General features: G+C 40.0%; 1 protein-coding gene across 4 annotated transcripts in view; it reads right to left on the bottom strand.

The window, feature by feature from the left end:
- KAZN (kazrin, periplakin interacting protein) overlaps window positions 1–15,441 on the bottom strand; it is a 2,853,667-nt gene that overhangs the window by 1,271,862 nt on the left and 1,566,364 nt on the right. For all 4 annotated transcript variants that reach the window (XM_044062363.1, XM_044062364.1, XM_044062365.1 and 1 more), the window contains one exon: window positions 10,879–11,068. In XM_044062363.1, the coding sequence (XP_043918298.1) occupies window positions 10,879–11,068 (190 nt within the window). The remainder of the gene's footprint in view (window positions 1–10,878; window positions 11,069–15,441) is intronic.

Below are 15,441 nucleotides of genomic sequence, written 5' to 3'. Positions count from 1 at the left end.
TTTTTTTAAAGCTGCCTCGCTATGTTAAACCCATTTAACATAGCGAAACTGTAAAAAGCAATGGAGATCTTGCTTTCTCCGTTGCTTTTGCCCACAGCTCTGATGTACTGCGTAGGCATACGCATGCGCAGTACATCAGAACTGCGCGGAATACCATGACAGCTGGGGAAGGGCAGCAAGGAGGCATTATACAATGCCATTATTTAAGAAAAGTAATTTTTTTTCCCCTTAAATAATGTCATTGTATAATAGCAATAACCCACGCCTAGGTGTGGGTAATGCTGGATTTACCCACGGTTGGCTTTGTTTGGTCCCTCGGGCTTCGCCCTCGGGACCAAACCACGCCAACCATGGGTAAATCCAGCATTACCCACACCCAGGCATGGGTTATTGCTATATTAGACACAGCTTAATTTTCCTTGAAAACAAAAGACAAAACTTTCTCTCTTACTCATGATGTTTTGTTTAGGCCATCATTAAATCAAAAAGTCGTACAAAAAATCTAAGAAGTACCTCTGAGCAACTAGAACCATATGACTTTGGGGTGCATAGCAGGTTCCAGATCCCCAGCTTAATTTAGTTTCATCCTCTAGACTTATTGCACAGAATCTTAGCCAGGTAGGGTATGTTAAGTGCATTGGGGGAAGCTTAAAAAGAAAGACAGCATGTGAAAAAGCAAGAAAGAAGTAATCTATCTGAACAGTGTGGGTCCAGCATTAGGGGAAGTGCATGGGGAACTAGTGTACATTAGGGGGTACCATGGATTCCTTTGTCTAGGGTTCCATTTCACCCATAGCTCTCAACCAATCAGGGACAAATTAAGAAATAATCAGGGACAATCAAGGACACTTTTCATATATTAGTATTATTAACTTGAGACATTGCCAAAGTAACAGAACACGAGTGAATATACATTTTCTAAAATAAAAGAAGTATGTACTCTAATTATTGTCATTATTTATTTAAGTGTAAATCATCACCCTTTCTCCAAATGTCACCACGTTTAGGTGGGATTAAGAGGGACAAAGCTAAAATTTCAGTAAAAGTCAGGGATGTCTCTGAAAATCAGGGAAAGTTGAGAGGTATGACTTCACCTAAGGCTGGCCTTGTTGATTGCAGTCGGAAATGTGAAATATATGCAGTCAGCAAAGTGGCTAGAATGAGTGGATGCATACTGAGGTAGTCTCTGGATTACAGTGAATGACTGCATATGTCATTTGATCACAAATAATGGTCACTGACCTGCAGTAATAGAGCCCCACCCAATACCAGTTAACCCCACCCATTCAGCAGCTTCCTTCAGCCCCACCCACCCCTTGCTTTCTGGTAACCAGCTGCCAATAATGGCATGAGAATTTGAGACAGAGAAGCTGTTATTAACATGCACAGTCAGTATTTTTTTATTGAAATAAATCAGATGTGTTTTTCAGAAGCACATATGCCTATTTAAAGTGGTAATAACACAGAATTGCATGTTTTATAAGTATGTTTCTGCTTGCTGGGAAGGAGTATGAGTGATGGCTATTATTTTAGATGTGTTCAGTAGTCAAACTGATCTCTGTTCCAGGCAGGCTAGGGGGCATGCTGGTGCTGGATGTCAGCTCATAAGCAGAGTGCAGTGTATGTCTATGAGAAGCAAGGCTTTAAAAAACATAAAATGTAAAAAAAGTATCTTGGTATACAGCACAAAGGGTGCTTATTACAACACTGCTATTGCACCGTCAAGTGTTAAAGATGAGAGCATTAATAAAATCTGGCATCAATTATGTCATAGTGCTTTCAGCATGCACATACTGAAACTTTCACCATCCAAAAACTTTACCAATAACAATCTGATGAGTTTAAATGTAGTGTACCTGGCATTACCCCTGCTGATTCTCATCAACATGTAGCAGAACACCAGACAGAGCTTACTACTGAAGCGCAGCCTGAAACTGCCACCCTGAATAATGACAGACATTTTAAGATGAAATGTTAAATGACCTAGCTGCTAAAAGCATCAGTGAACATAATCCAGGTTTAATGCCTCTGTGGACAGATTTCAAGTATTTACTGCTGGATACTGCTATGATGTCACAGGTGAAGCTACAGAGAGTAGAAGTAAAAAGTAACTGCTTAGTTGCCAGACTGTCAAGGTATGAAGAAGTGGTGTTCAAACTTAAGAGCTGTTTTATGTCAGTACAACCTAAATATCTCATGATGTGACAGCTCTTAGATTATTCCCTCTCTGTCAGTGATGCAATTTTTTTACAGTGTGGGTTATATGTCTACAAAAACCTTACCATTTCCAGTATGCACTTCACTGTTCTGCTTAATCTGTTCACAAAACGAGTTGGTTAAAATGCGTTTCCACTGTCAAAGCTAGTATAGTAGCAGACTAAGTAAACGTCAGTACACTGTATTTCAGTATATGACCACTGTTTCATTAAAAGCTCTTAGCAGTATTGCAATGTAATTAGCTAACAATTCTACCAGGATGACTTTCCCAGTTTGTTACATCTGCTTAGGTAATGGCTAATTTAACAGCTTGTTTACCAGAGGTCAGCTTGCAGGTATGCAAAAATGTTTGCACTGCATAAATCAATTACTGATGACTGAAATGTGTGCATGTCTGTTAGTATTATGTTAACGAATTAGAAGAATGCTACTTATACAAAATAATGCCACAGAATAAAATATTTTTAAAGTCTTGATATATCTGACTACACTTTAATTCTAACTTTTTCTTAAGCCATTTTTTAAGGCCAGTGAATCTCACTTTTTATCTCGCCTTGTCAGTATCCTCCGTCAGGCAGAATATCCTTTCGCCAGATGGGTCACATGCTTAAAGAATGATAGTGAGATGCACTGTATAATGTTCAGGGGAAGTATATTCCAGATGTTTGGGAGGTGTTGCATTATAAATCTATGCCACCATTGTGTATCTATTGGTGAAAAAAGGTTGTCTTCCAGTCTATGTTACCATCAGGAAAATGCAAATTGTAACTTTAATCTTTCTTAATGCTGCTCCCTGGGATGTGAGCCCTCAACGTCCCATTCATTCCTTCCAGGAGTGACAGGTGAGCAGTGAAGAGTGGTGCTATCATCCATTTTGGGAAAGGGAGGAGGAGCTTATACTTGAGCTCCAACTCTTATTGCATTGTCCAAAAGAAAGCAATAGGGTTCAGTATGAAATGGGCATAAGAAAGGGCAAATCACTCAGTTCCTCAAGTGATGTACACCATCTAGATGCCTTGCCATCTTGAAGCTAGTGATCCCATGAGGTCTCTGGTCTCTGCTAGGGATTCTACATGGGAATATACTTCTTAGACATGTGTTCTCTCACCCCCGCCCCATGACAGGTGAGCATTCTACATGGGAATATTCTTCTTGGACATGTGTTCTCACACCTTCACCCTATAACAGGTGAGCATTCTATGTGGGAACATACTTCTTAGACATGTGTTCTCACACCTTCACCCCATGACAGGTGAACATTCTACATGGGAATATATTTCTTAGATGTGTTCTCACAATGTCGGCCGATGACAGGTGAGCATTCCACATGGGAATATATGTCTTAGACATGTGTTCTCACACCTTCAACCCATGACAAACATTGTACATGGGAACATGCTTCTTAAACAAGTGTTCTCACAATGTTGACTGATGACAGGTGGGCATTCCACATGGGAATATACTTTTTAGACATGTGTTCTCATATCCCCGCCCCATGAGAGGTGAGCATTCCACATGGGAATATAGTCTCAGACATGTGTTTTTACACCCTCGCCCCATGACAGGTGAGCGGTCTACATGGGAATATATTTCCTAGACATGTGTTCGCACACCTTCGTCCCATGACAGATAAGCATTCTACGTGGGAATACTTCTTAGACATGTGTTTTTACACCTTCACCTCATGACAGGTGAGTGAGCACTGCCTTGTCATTCATCCTCCACCACCTTCCCTAGAGGAGACTAACTGAACCAGAGTCATCTGGGTCACTGTCAGGGATTTATCCCACTAAACCAATGGAGATGGAGGTTCCTAACCACTTTGCTCAAGCAAATGTAACCTTACTGTAGTATAATAAGGGAAACTAGCATCCATGGCTACATGAAAGTTAACTTTAGAACCTACAAAAAGAAGCTTCTCACTAATTTTCCCATCTGATTAATATGACATAAAGGAAATTTTGAGTGGCAAGAGTGGCAAAGGCAACAGAGTAGTGTGGAAATGTGTCAGAAAAGAGATATAATTCAGTGTAAACTAGTTCAGAAAACACACGTAACTCAAGGCAGTCATAGCCATAGCAGAGGTCATATTTGTAGACCTGTCTAGATTGTAAATTTCATGCTGGACTGTTGGAAGTTATATTATAGACTTTCTCTGTTTATGCCAGTAATATAAGTTAAAAAGGAATTGGTCTATAAGGACTGTCTGCCTTTTGGTGGAGCTCTTGAAAGACGTGAGGTATTTAAGACTGTAGAAAGGTTTGCTTCACAACTAGTTCCAAGAGACATGTGACTCAGTTCCTTCAGTGTTTCATGAATTCTCAAGTCAGTATAAAGAGCTTGATGTCATCCTGAGTTGTCATTAAGGAAGGAACTCTTTAGAAGGGAAATGAATGGGAAAAAAATTATTCATCATCCATGTCAGCACCTGATGGAGGACTTCAGGGTTCTCATTCTCAGTATACAAGGAAGAAGCAGAACAAGAAGGCAAGACTTGTCTTTGTTGAATTCCAACACAAGTATAATATCCATTCTCTTCAAAAGCACTGGAGGATAAAAGACCAAAACATGAAATGAGGACAGGAATTTCCCAAGGGAATATTTCAAAAGGAGAACATTGGTACCAGGGACACCAGTACTAAGAATGTAACTAGTGAGCAGGAGGCCTGCAGCAGGGGTGAAGCATGTGCCACTGAAAGCAAGAGAGTCTCCATATACAAAGGAGCACATGTGTATGTGCTTTACCAATATGCACAACACACAGAAGGCATTCTCAACATCAACAGTGGTTGGAAATGGGACGGGCTGATAGCCTGTTTAACACCTATTTGAAGTCCTTGTACACGGAGACTCTTTAGCACTAACTAATGCACACAACTGTGCTGCTTACTGAAAAGTATCATGAAGAAAAAAGCCAGGGAGACAGGAGTCACTCCCACATCGGTTATGGAAAACATGCATTCTGTGCCTGGAGCAAACAATGACAACATAACTTTGAGTAAGAGATACTGTCAACTACCATTTCCAGTGTTTTTCACTCACCAGAAAGGAGACAATATAGCAGTTTCTTCACTGCTTGTCTCATCAGTCAAGTGACCTGAAGGATTCAGATTTAGTGGATTTCTTTTGGAAATTAACTTTCCCGCAAAAGGTTAGGGACTACCATGAAAATAATGTATTTTCAACTGAAGAAGAGCTGGGAATTTTAGCCCTGAAGAACTCATCCCTCATCCTGTATCCATCTGCCTCACAACATTTATCCTGTGAAATGAGCACCAGGCAAAGTGATGCATTTTCTTCCACTGACTTCCCAGCTCAGTAAAGTGCAAGTAATAAAGAAGGTTTTATGTTTCAAATACGGGTGCAATCATATCAAATTCTTACTATAGAAAGTTAGATAAAATAAAAATAGATGAACTTAACATAAGCCTCGCCGTCATGGTTCTTTAAGCATACTCTGAGGTACATTTATTCTGTTGTTACTAGTAATGGCATAGGTGCTGTAGTACAGTCATTTAGATGGCAGTATTAGGGACTTCTCCCCTCAATCTAAAATATTTAGAAGTCCCTCGATAAGACACTCAGTTGAAGTGTATGCTATTTTGTTCACTTGGGGGCAGGGGACATATTGCCTTCAAACCAATCAACATGTGGTGCTAGACTGATAACTACAGCTCAGGAAGTCATGATTTTAGTCTAGCCATGAAAGGAAATGTTACAATGCTTTTCATCTGCTACATGATGACTATATGGAGACTAATTAAACAGGAAGGCGTAGATATGTCTTTCATCACTAATCTGGGACACCGTTTCTACAATGTGTGTGCTGAGTCTGCATGGGTTCTCTGTTTTCCTGCCCCTCCTAAAGGCGTGGAGTAGGTGATAAAGGTGAGACGGTATTCTACCAATTGTCCATAAGTGTGTGTGTAGTGTTATGTGTCTGTGTCTGTGTGTCCATTCCGTGAAAGACTAGTATCCTATCCAAAACCAGGTTAGATTTCAATCCCTTACACCTACTGGTAGCTGACAGAAGCTCTGACATCATTCTGACTTTGTCAAAGGATAAAACTGATTATCAGAAAATGGACTGATAGATGGACAAATAGATTGCAAAAAAGAAAACTCGGCATTGTGAGCAGTGGCCAACAGCTGGGACCAGTAACAGTGCACATTCTCCTTCACCCAGACTCTGCAGAAACCAAAACAGATTACAGGAACATTCTGTGAACACAGATACTGGGAACCTTTATACAAAAGGATGAGACAGACAAAAGGCATCTCATTTATGGAATCACTTCAGCAGACGTCCTTAACTTATACTTAGAAGGATTTGTATGTAACCAAGACTTGTGCCAAAAAATGAGAATGGCAACTCTGCAGTAGAAGAGATTTTTGGATAAAAAGCTGACATGACAAGGAGTTCTCAAACTGTTACTACAAGAAAGGTAGAAACAAAATTGAGGTGCAATAACATAAGACATTTTGAAAATGAATGAGGGCCAGTTCAGTAAAGAGTAGATTTAAAACTAAGTCACCTTAGAGCAGCATTTCAGTGAGGATGCTGGTGCATGCAGTATTTGATGGGATATACAAGGCAGTCTTCACTAGCATTTTTGCTGTTGATACAAAGTAACATTCTGACTGATGTACTCTGGTTCACACAGGAAATGAAATACAGTAGTTATTGTAAAAAGGGTAGCAACAATTCATACGGATGGTCCTTAAGTATGTGGGATTGGTATGTGGCCCATCCACATACGGGAACCCTGCACAGTTCATACAAGTGCCCCATCTCCTTGGAATATTGTTACGCACTGCCGCATACTTAGATGAATGAATGTACTCAGCATGTATGTAACAGAAAAATCCATAGCACCATCAGTGATTCAGACGTGTGAACTGTGGAGTAAACCTTTGAGCTGTTGCTGGAATTAATGTGGGTGTACCTGCAGAGTAATGGTGACTAAAAAAAAAAAAGACTAACGTCATTAACACAATATGTAAAGTTACCCAGCTCCACAGTCATAGAAAAGGAGCCTTAACTATTTACAAATCATTTGGTTCTATGACTGCACACTTTGGCACGTCATTGTAGCACATCATTATCCCCATGCTTATGATGGTCTCTGAAATCCTGTACAGCATAACCAAGTTGTACTGCAGTATGATGCTATCAGTAGGTCGTACATTAACTAAACACATACTGTCCTTTCTATCTATCTCAAGCCTCTTTATTTACTAGTTATAGAATTTAACTTTTATGTAAATTCCAGAGAATGTTTTAATGCTTCTGAAATGATTTGGATGACATGCTCTGTTAAGCTGAACAACCTTTGTTATAGAGAACTATTAAAGGGAAAATGTTATGTTACATTAGCACAGACTCAAAGTGGCAGGGAATAGGTGTCCATTTCACTTTTTCAGTGCAGCAGTCTGAAACAAAAGGACATATACTTTCTTGAAGTCTTGTCATGTATAAGCACCAACATTATTCAATAAGCTTTTACACTAAAAAAAATAAATAAATAATTGTAGAAAATGTTAAGCAATGTTCGATAAAGGGTGCAGCTATATCTGGAACAGCAGAGAAGCACACATCTACAGCTGCAGAGCAGAGACACAGGGCAGCACCTATACAGTACAGCCACTGTCCAGTGCTGACAGCATACACATGACAACACAGAAGTACGACTTATGGGATGGAGTACAATGATTCTGAAGATTGCTGACTGCTTCCCTGACCCAAACAGAAAACTGAAATGGCTAATATTGGTTGGAATGGAATGAAGTGTCAACCCAGAATTTCCTAGGATTTTAGGTCACACACTTGCTGTGACAAGACAGTGAAGAAATCTGAATACAAAGTACTGTGGCCCTTGCATTTCCTGGACTTTTTTGGTACAAGGTAATGTGAAAAGGGACAGACAGAAGAACAATGAGAATCTTCACATGCCAGTGCACATCAAAATATCAACAAAATACGCGTCGACTCAGTAGCTGAAAAACCTGACCATGCTTTGCATCCATTTCAACTAATTTCCTCAAAATTCTGTTGTGGATGGACCACACCCCCCAGATGGCACAGTGGTGCAGCGGTAGCATTGTCGCCTCACAGCAAGAGGTTCTCTGGTTTGATTCTCGGCTGGGGTGCCTTCTGTGCGGAGTCTGCATATCCTCCCTGTGTTTGTTTGGGTTTCCTCCAGGTGCTCTGGTTTCATCCAACTTTACAAAGACATGCATCTGGAGCATTTCTTCCTGCACCTTCGCTGAAAATCCAAGTCGGATTTTCTTGGTAAACAAATGTTAAATAAATACTATGTATATATATATATATATATATATATATATATATATATATATATACACACATTTATATATGCACACACACACATACACATGCGCACACACACACTCACAACTCTGAGGTAACAAAAATAAGGGGGAAAACCATTTTTCATAACAGAGTCAGGGAACATGACTTTGGGTCAAATGTATTTGTCAACACTCTCATATACAAAGGATGGACATGGTATCAGGAGTGCCAGTTACTGTGGCTAGTCTGCCTAGGCTGAGCAATAATCACTGCATTCTCTTTGAGCTTAAATATCTGCAAATATGCAACCAGTTCGCAATTTTCCCATATGAGTGAAAACAAAAAAAAAAAGGTGAAACTGAAAAACATATAACATATTTTAATGTAATACAGTCAATTTTAGCTTTATTTAAGGTGGTACACTTCTGAAATCTAAAGTCTGTTAGTTTGGTAGAAAAATCTCCTCTGCAACAAAATGCATGTTAAACCAAATAAGTATACTGCTGAAAATATTTACTACATAGCAGACCAACACAATGTATTTAGTACATAGTCAGTGGTTTCAGAAGAATACAAGGCAAATGCAGCAAATACAGAAATGACTGGGTCCTACAGTTTACTTAAAATAACAGCCTACATTCTCAAATTAGTTTCCATTCAGTCCTTTACCACTAAGGAGCATATGATGAAGACAGCAGTATATAGGTATGACGAAGACAGCAGTATACAGATATGATGAAGACAGCAGTATACAGATATGACAAAGACAGCAGTATACAGATATGATGAAGACAGCAGTATACAGATATGACAAAGACAGCAGTATACAGATATGATGAAGACAGCAGTATACAGAGTATTTTTCAGTCATTGTAAACCCATATTAACAAGTCATATACATGCTCTCTCTCCCTTCTTCACTGGTAATTCTGATTCAATTAACCACCTTGGTAAAATAAATCTACACAGGTCCCCACTGAGCCAAAATTCATGCCACCTGTGCCCCCCCCCCCAATGTACTGATATATGAAAAATAAGCTGCAAAAAAGTTGATAAGATTTTCTTTATAGGGAAATTGAGTCTCTGCTTATTATACAAATCCCTCTTTCATATAGTATTCCAAGCGTATGCATCTAAGATCCCAGAGATAATCTTGCAGCTTCCAAAGCCATGCAATTACAGAGAGGCAAGTGATTCCAAGTCACTTTTGAATTTTATTTTAAAAATTCTGACAGCTTGAAATAAGAGATTTGCACAGCAGTACTAATATATGGTTTGTCTGTAGTTAAAACTGCAGTTTCCTCATTTCACCAATGTTATGGGTTCATTTATGACCACTTTACTATCCTTGCCAAGTTTGCACATTCTTCCTTTGTATGTGTGGTTTCTGTCCGAGCTGACCATTTCCCTTCTAATGCCTATAAACCTGCAAGTTGTCTGGCTACTGTAACTGTCCATCCATGTTGCACTTCCCCTTGTCTACCCGAACATGACTGAAAATGGCCTAAAATGGACCACTTTACTTTCACATTAAAAAAATAAATAAGAACACTAATGGGTTTACATAAAGCATTCAGAGTCTTATTAAATGCAATAAGATCTGTCAGATTCAAACAAAATTATAACAAGGTTTTGTGTTCACAGTTATAATATGCGCAAGGCATGTGCTGCTATAAATTGTCTGCTTTCTTGAGTCTATTCAGGGTGTTCAAAAAGAGTAGCTTAGGACTGTGTGGCACTTGGCATTAGACATGAGTGGCTCGTGACATTGAAGCATGTCTTCTCTAATTGTGAGAAGTAGCATATGACAATTGATTTCTAATCTGCAATACTCACACGCATTTGAATAATCCCAGTTAGAAAACAATGTGCATGACACAGCTAGCAAGAAACAGCATATCATCTTCCAAAACCCTACTACTCAGATTTTAAAATTCAGAGCTGAATAACAAAGATACACTGAGAGCAACAGAAATAAAAGAGCATTGCTCGCACATGGAACAAAGTAGACAATCACGTCACAAGCTTACCAGGATACATTTTTACCAAGGCATGTATATATTACAAACAGCTCACATTCACAATATGGTCAGTGCTTAAATTCTATGCTTGTTCCTTTACTGTTCTCTTGTTTTCTTATTACACAACCCTTCTAATGTGCACTGTGAGTGCTAGATGGTGCTCAAGTCCATTAAGAAGGGGATAGAGACCAGAACTGTTCATTTTTCTCACATTATCGAGCCATTAATATTACTAATAATCTGGGCTGGATAATAATCTCATTCCTCTGCTGACGTCTAACATATTTGCAACTATCAGTACACAAGATGAGAAGGTGAAGTACTTACTTTGCCGTTCTGTAGAGTGCTGTGGATGTGAATGATAAAGTGTCTGTTGGCTTTGTCGGATTGCTGCAGTAAGTGGGAGATCTGCCTGCATTACCCATTCCTGGTTGCCATTTAGCATGGCCTCATTTGGCATCGCTAGTGAATGGCGCTTCGGGACATCCTTGGTTAATGTTGCTAAGGACTGCTTTGCCTGAAAGGGTTAAAATACAAGACAACATGTTACTTTCTTTTCCTCTGAATATTACTACCCAGAACTGACATGACATCTGGACATCAGGGCTGCCACATCTGAAGAGTCACTTAATTAGGAGTCACACGTACTTATTTCTGTTTCAGAACTATTGCAAAGAAATGCCATTCAGAACACTTTGACATTACCATAGTTTAACAGTAAAGAATGAACCTCAGCCTAACATGTTTATGTAGCAAACCATGATTTTCATCATGCGACAGCTCCTTAATTATTTTAAACATCTTGTGCATTAAATATACCAGGAACGTGAGTGAAATTAGGAACTTTTCTTGTAACTGATTACTTGGCAGATAGAACATAATCACTCCCTAGAAAAACATTAGAAGCCTCTCTCCATGGCATTAACAGTTTCTACACTAAAACTAGCAATTACAAATAGTAGCTGTGGACCACTTGGATGCAGAAATAGTTAAATCAAACTAATGACAGTACCCTTAATCAATGTATCTGCTATATTTCCCATTTCTTCTGTCTAGCACTGGAATGGGGCCATTGACTGCTAAAAAATCAGGCAGTTTGAATTTAAGAGAGTTAACATTTTAGCTTTAGTCACACAGACACCTCCTCTGTTTGTCGCATCTAGAACTTCAGTCAATGTTCTTCTCTCTTCTGGAAAGGACATTGCCTTTTGGCATTAGTAAACTGCTGAAAACTGACAGATGTGACTTTTAACTCTGCAGATTTTCAGGTTCTTCTGTTCTTTGTTATTAATAGGGCTGCCACCTCTTCAAATGTCCAAAGTGAGATTTTGCAGGACAAAACATGCCCACAGCTTGTGCAAAGAAAAGAACTTCACTTTTTTGCCAAAAAAAAAAAATTATTCTTGTAGCATTTGAGTTGCTTATGCTATTTCATATACCATTTAGGTGTTTTAGATACAAAATAATTGTTTTATGCAACTATTAAAGAGAACTTATGAAATATTTTTGTCCTAAAATCTCAGGACATTTGCCATTTTTTAATTTTTTCCAAGGACACAACTGCTCAAAGAGGGACAGGTCGTAACCCCAGTTACTTATGAAACACCACTATCGTATCTTCACATACAGTATATTTTAAAATAAATGGTACGTCTACATAGCTACTTTAGCATTCTGCAGAAACATTGGTCCATGAATTATTTGCTTCTGCTGTGAAAGACAGAAGATAACAATGTCACCCAAGAAGCAAGATACTGGTTTTCTGCTATGCAAAACCAGGCAAGGCTGCATAATCCTAACCACACGAGGTAGCGGACATCATGGGGGCTCACTATTCATCTATCATTTCTGCAGTAACACCACGTTCTGGGGAAGAGGTAACAAGGAAACACATGCTGCTAAACAACACAACTTAATTAGCTTGCTTCTCAAAAACATTCCCCAGGACAAAGACACATGCACATTTACGACAATGAGTTCCCTGTTTTGGGGGAAAGTGACTACTTTAGAAGAGGATCTGTAATATACATGGATATCCCTAACCCAAAACTATGTCAATTTTGCATCAACTTTTTCCAGCTATTGTGATGTTACTGTTGTTTCATATTAAAAATCTAAATAAAACAATCATACCAGGCTTTGCTTGTCTCAAGACTTTATTTTCTGTGTTCAGAGCTATCCACACCTTGCTGTGGTAGACGGAAGTCCTACTGCTTACCAGTGGGAGTGGTGAGCATTGTACTGCCTCTCTAACAATATAAGAGTGGTTTCTAGCTCTGAAATTATAATTTTATTAGCCTTTCTGGGGTGATTTGTATCCCTTTCAACTTTCTGGCTTAAAAACACGTGTTTGCGCATTTTTTGCATTATGCAGCACCGCAGGGCTACAGTTAAACTATTCCAGGTGCCAGAAAGTGTGCTCTTCAAATTTTCCCTTAGAACTAGCTGTTTTCTCAGTTGTAGCACTAAAATCTGAACCCCTGTGACTAGCACTTGCTCTAGAACCTGCTGGAAAGCCCTAGGAAGCCTGAAACTGATACAAGCACTCAACTCTCCTTGTCAATAAGTAGAAATTAATCGTAGGCACTAAACAGCCTATAATTGCAAAGTACCTTGTAAAGGTAAGGGAAAACAGCCCTTGTACTTTACAAAAAAGCACCTAAACAGGCATGTCCAAGGGTCAGCTTCCGGTGATTTCTCCTGTCCACCTGGTGAATCTGGGTATACTGGGGCAATGCGGCAAATGCCTCATGTACACAGACAATCCCTTCCACCTAACACTACAACCTGTGAGAGAGATGCACTTACATAGCTAAACTGGAAGCAAAGCACTCCCTGGCCGAGATTGTGCTAGACAGTCAAGAGGAGAAGGTTAACACCTGCACTACACCTCAAGCAACTCATAGCCCTTCAAAACCCACACCACCACACACAGCAACACTAAACCCTCATATGTGGAGGCCCTCAACATTAACCTGTCCAAGCAACAAGGACCTCTGAAGCTGAAAAGCAAACAAACACCAGTTACAACCAAAGTGACACATAGCTCACAACACCAGTGTGGCACCCAACAACAGTGCCTAAGGCAAGACAATGTCGCCAACACTTTAGTCATAGGTGACTCTATAGTCAGGCACACTGATGTCCCACTCAACAGGATGAACATGGAGAAAATTACAGTCAGCTGCCTGTCGGGTGCCAGGATCTGCTACATAATGCATGCACTCAAGTCACTCCACAACACGTACAAATACGACTCTGTCATTGTCCATGTTGGAGTGAATGACTTGAGACGTACCTCCCTGGACTACATGAAAAGAGACATGGAAGAGCTCTCGGATCATGTGGCCCAGGCAGGTATGACCCTAGCACTGAGTAGCATCCTGCCTTCGCCCAGAATGATACCACAGTATAAGGACAAAATGATTGACTTCAACAACTGGCTAAGCTTCTGGTGTCATTCAAAGGGGATCTAGTATATGTCTGCCTGGGAAGACATGATCGACAAACCACAATGCTTTGCCAGAGATGGTCTGCACCTGTCACCCCTGGGATTCAGGTTACTGGCTAAAGCTCTTGCCACCCCTATAGTGCCTTTTTTAGGAAAGGTTCAAAGGACAAAACCACCACCGTAACAGATACAAGCATGCAACATCTGAAGGTAATGCTACTCAATGTTAGAAGTCTAAACCTCAAAATGCAATCTCTCTCGAGGCACTTCAAAAAATGGAGACTATCGATATCTGTGCAGTAACTGAGACCTGGTTCAAGGCTCCAGAGAGCACCCTTGCAATAGCAGGCTACAACTCTTACCACACTTTTCGGCCACAAAACCAAGACTGAAACACTAAAGGTGGAGGAGTGTCCATATTCACCAAGGATATTCACACCTCCAGGCTAGTTGGCCAACACAATGCATCTGAAATTCTCCAGGTGCAACTAACACTAGATAAGACTGCAATCCAAATTGTAGCTTGCTACAGATCCTCCACCATGCCCCAAGATTCTCACTACACCTTTCTAAACATACTGGAAAATATTAAGATACAACCAAACACACTAATACTGGGTGATTTCAACTACCCTGCCATTAACTGGGAAAACTACTCGGGTACCAACTCCTTTTACCAATGGTTCTTGGAATTCATAAATTCCAACGCCCTGGATCAACTAATCCATTGTCCCAACCGGGGCTCCAATATCCTAGACCTGGTCATTACCAACATGGGAGATAGATACTCCACACCAGTGGTCACCCCCTCATTGGTCAGGTCTGACCATAAGCAAATCACCCTTGACATCCACATCCCACCCCCATCCTCCAGTAAGGAAACCTCCTTAAAAAACTTCTCCAAAGCCAACTTCATGCTACTGAAGTCAGAAGTGACAAACTTCATGACACCCATGCAGATGTGATCTGAAAGTTCGACTGCTGAATCCTACACTAAGGCACTGTACAAGCACATCCACTCATGCATGAATTGTGCCATCCCAAATAGAACCAAGATGCTCTCCTCCAAAAAAAGGAAGCCAATCTGGTGATCCCCTGCTATAAACAAACTATACAACAGAAGGAAGAAACTGTTGCAGAAAAGAGGAAAATCCCAGGATGTAAAAAACTCCCTCACCAGCCTCAGTAAGAAGCTGAGATCCCTCATAATATCCTCAAAAGCTAGATACGAAAATAGAATTGCCAAAGATTCCAAAGATAACCACAAGGCATTCTATAGTTATGTCAAGAATCTAAATGGCAATGCTCAGACATGCTCTGAGCTACAACAGAATGGCATTAAATATACTGATCACAAGGATATTGCCAATACCTTGGCAGATCAATTTAGTGCCAACTTTACCCCCTCTCACCCCCTAAAGGGCCCATCTCAATACCAA

The sequence above is a fragment of the Protopterus annectens genome, chromosome 2.part1, assembly GCF_019279795.1.
Source record: "Protopterus annectens isolate FY-2018-M chromosome 2.part1, PAN1.0, whole genome shotgun sequence".
Lineage (NCBI taxonomy): Eukaryota > Metazoa > Chordata > Ceratodontiformes > Protopteridae > Protopterus > Protopterus annectens.
The sequence above is the reverse complement of the archived record's forward strand: the minus strand, read 5'-3'. Positions and strand labels throughout refer to the sequence as shown.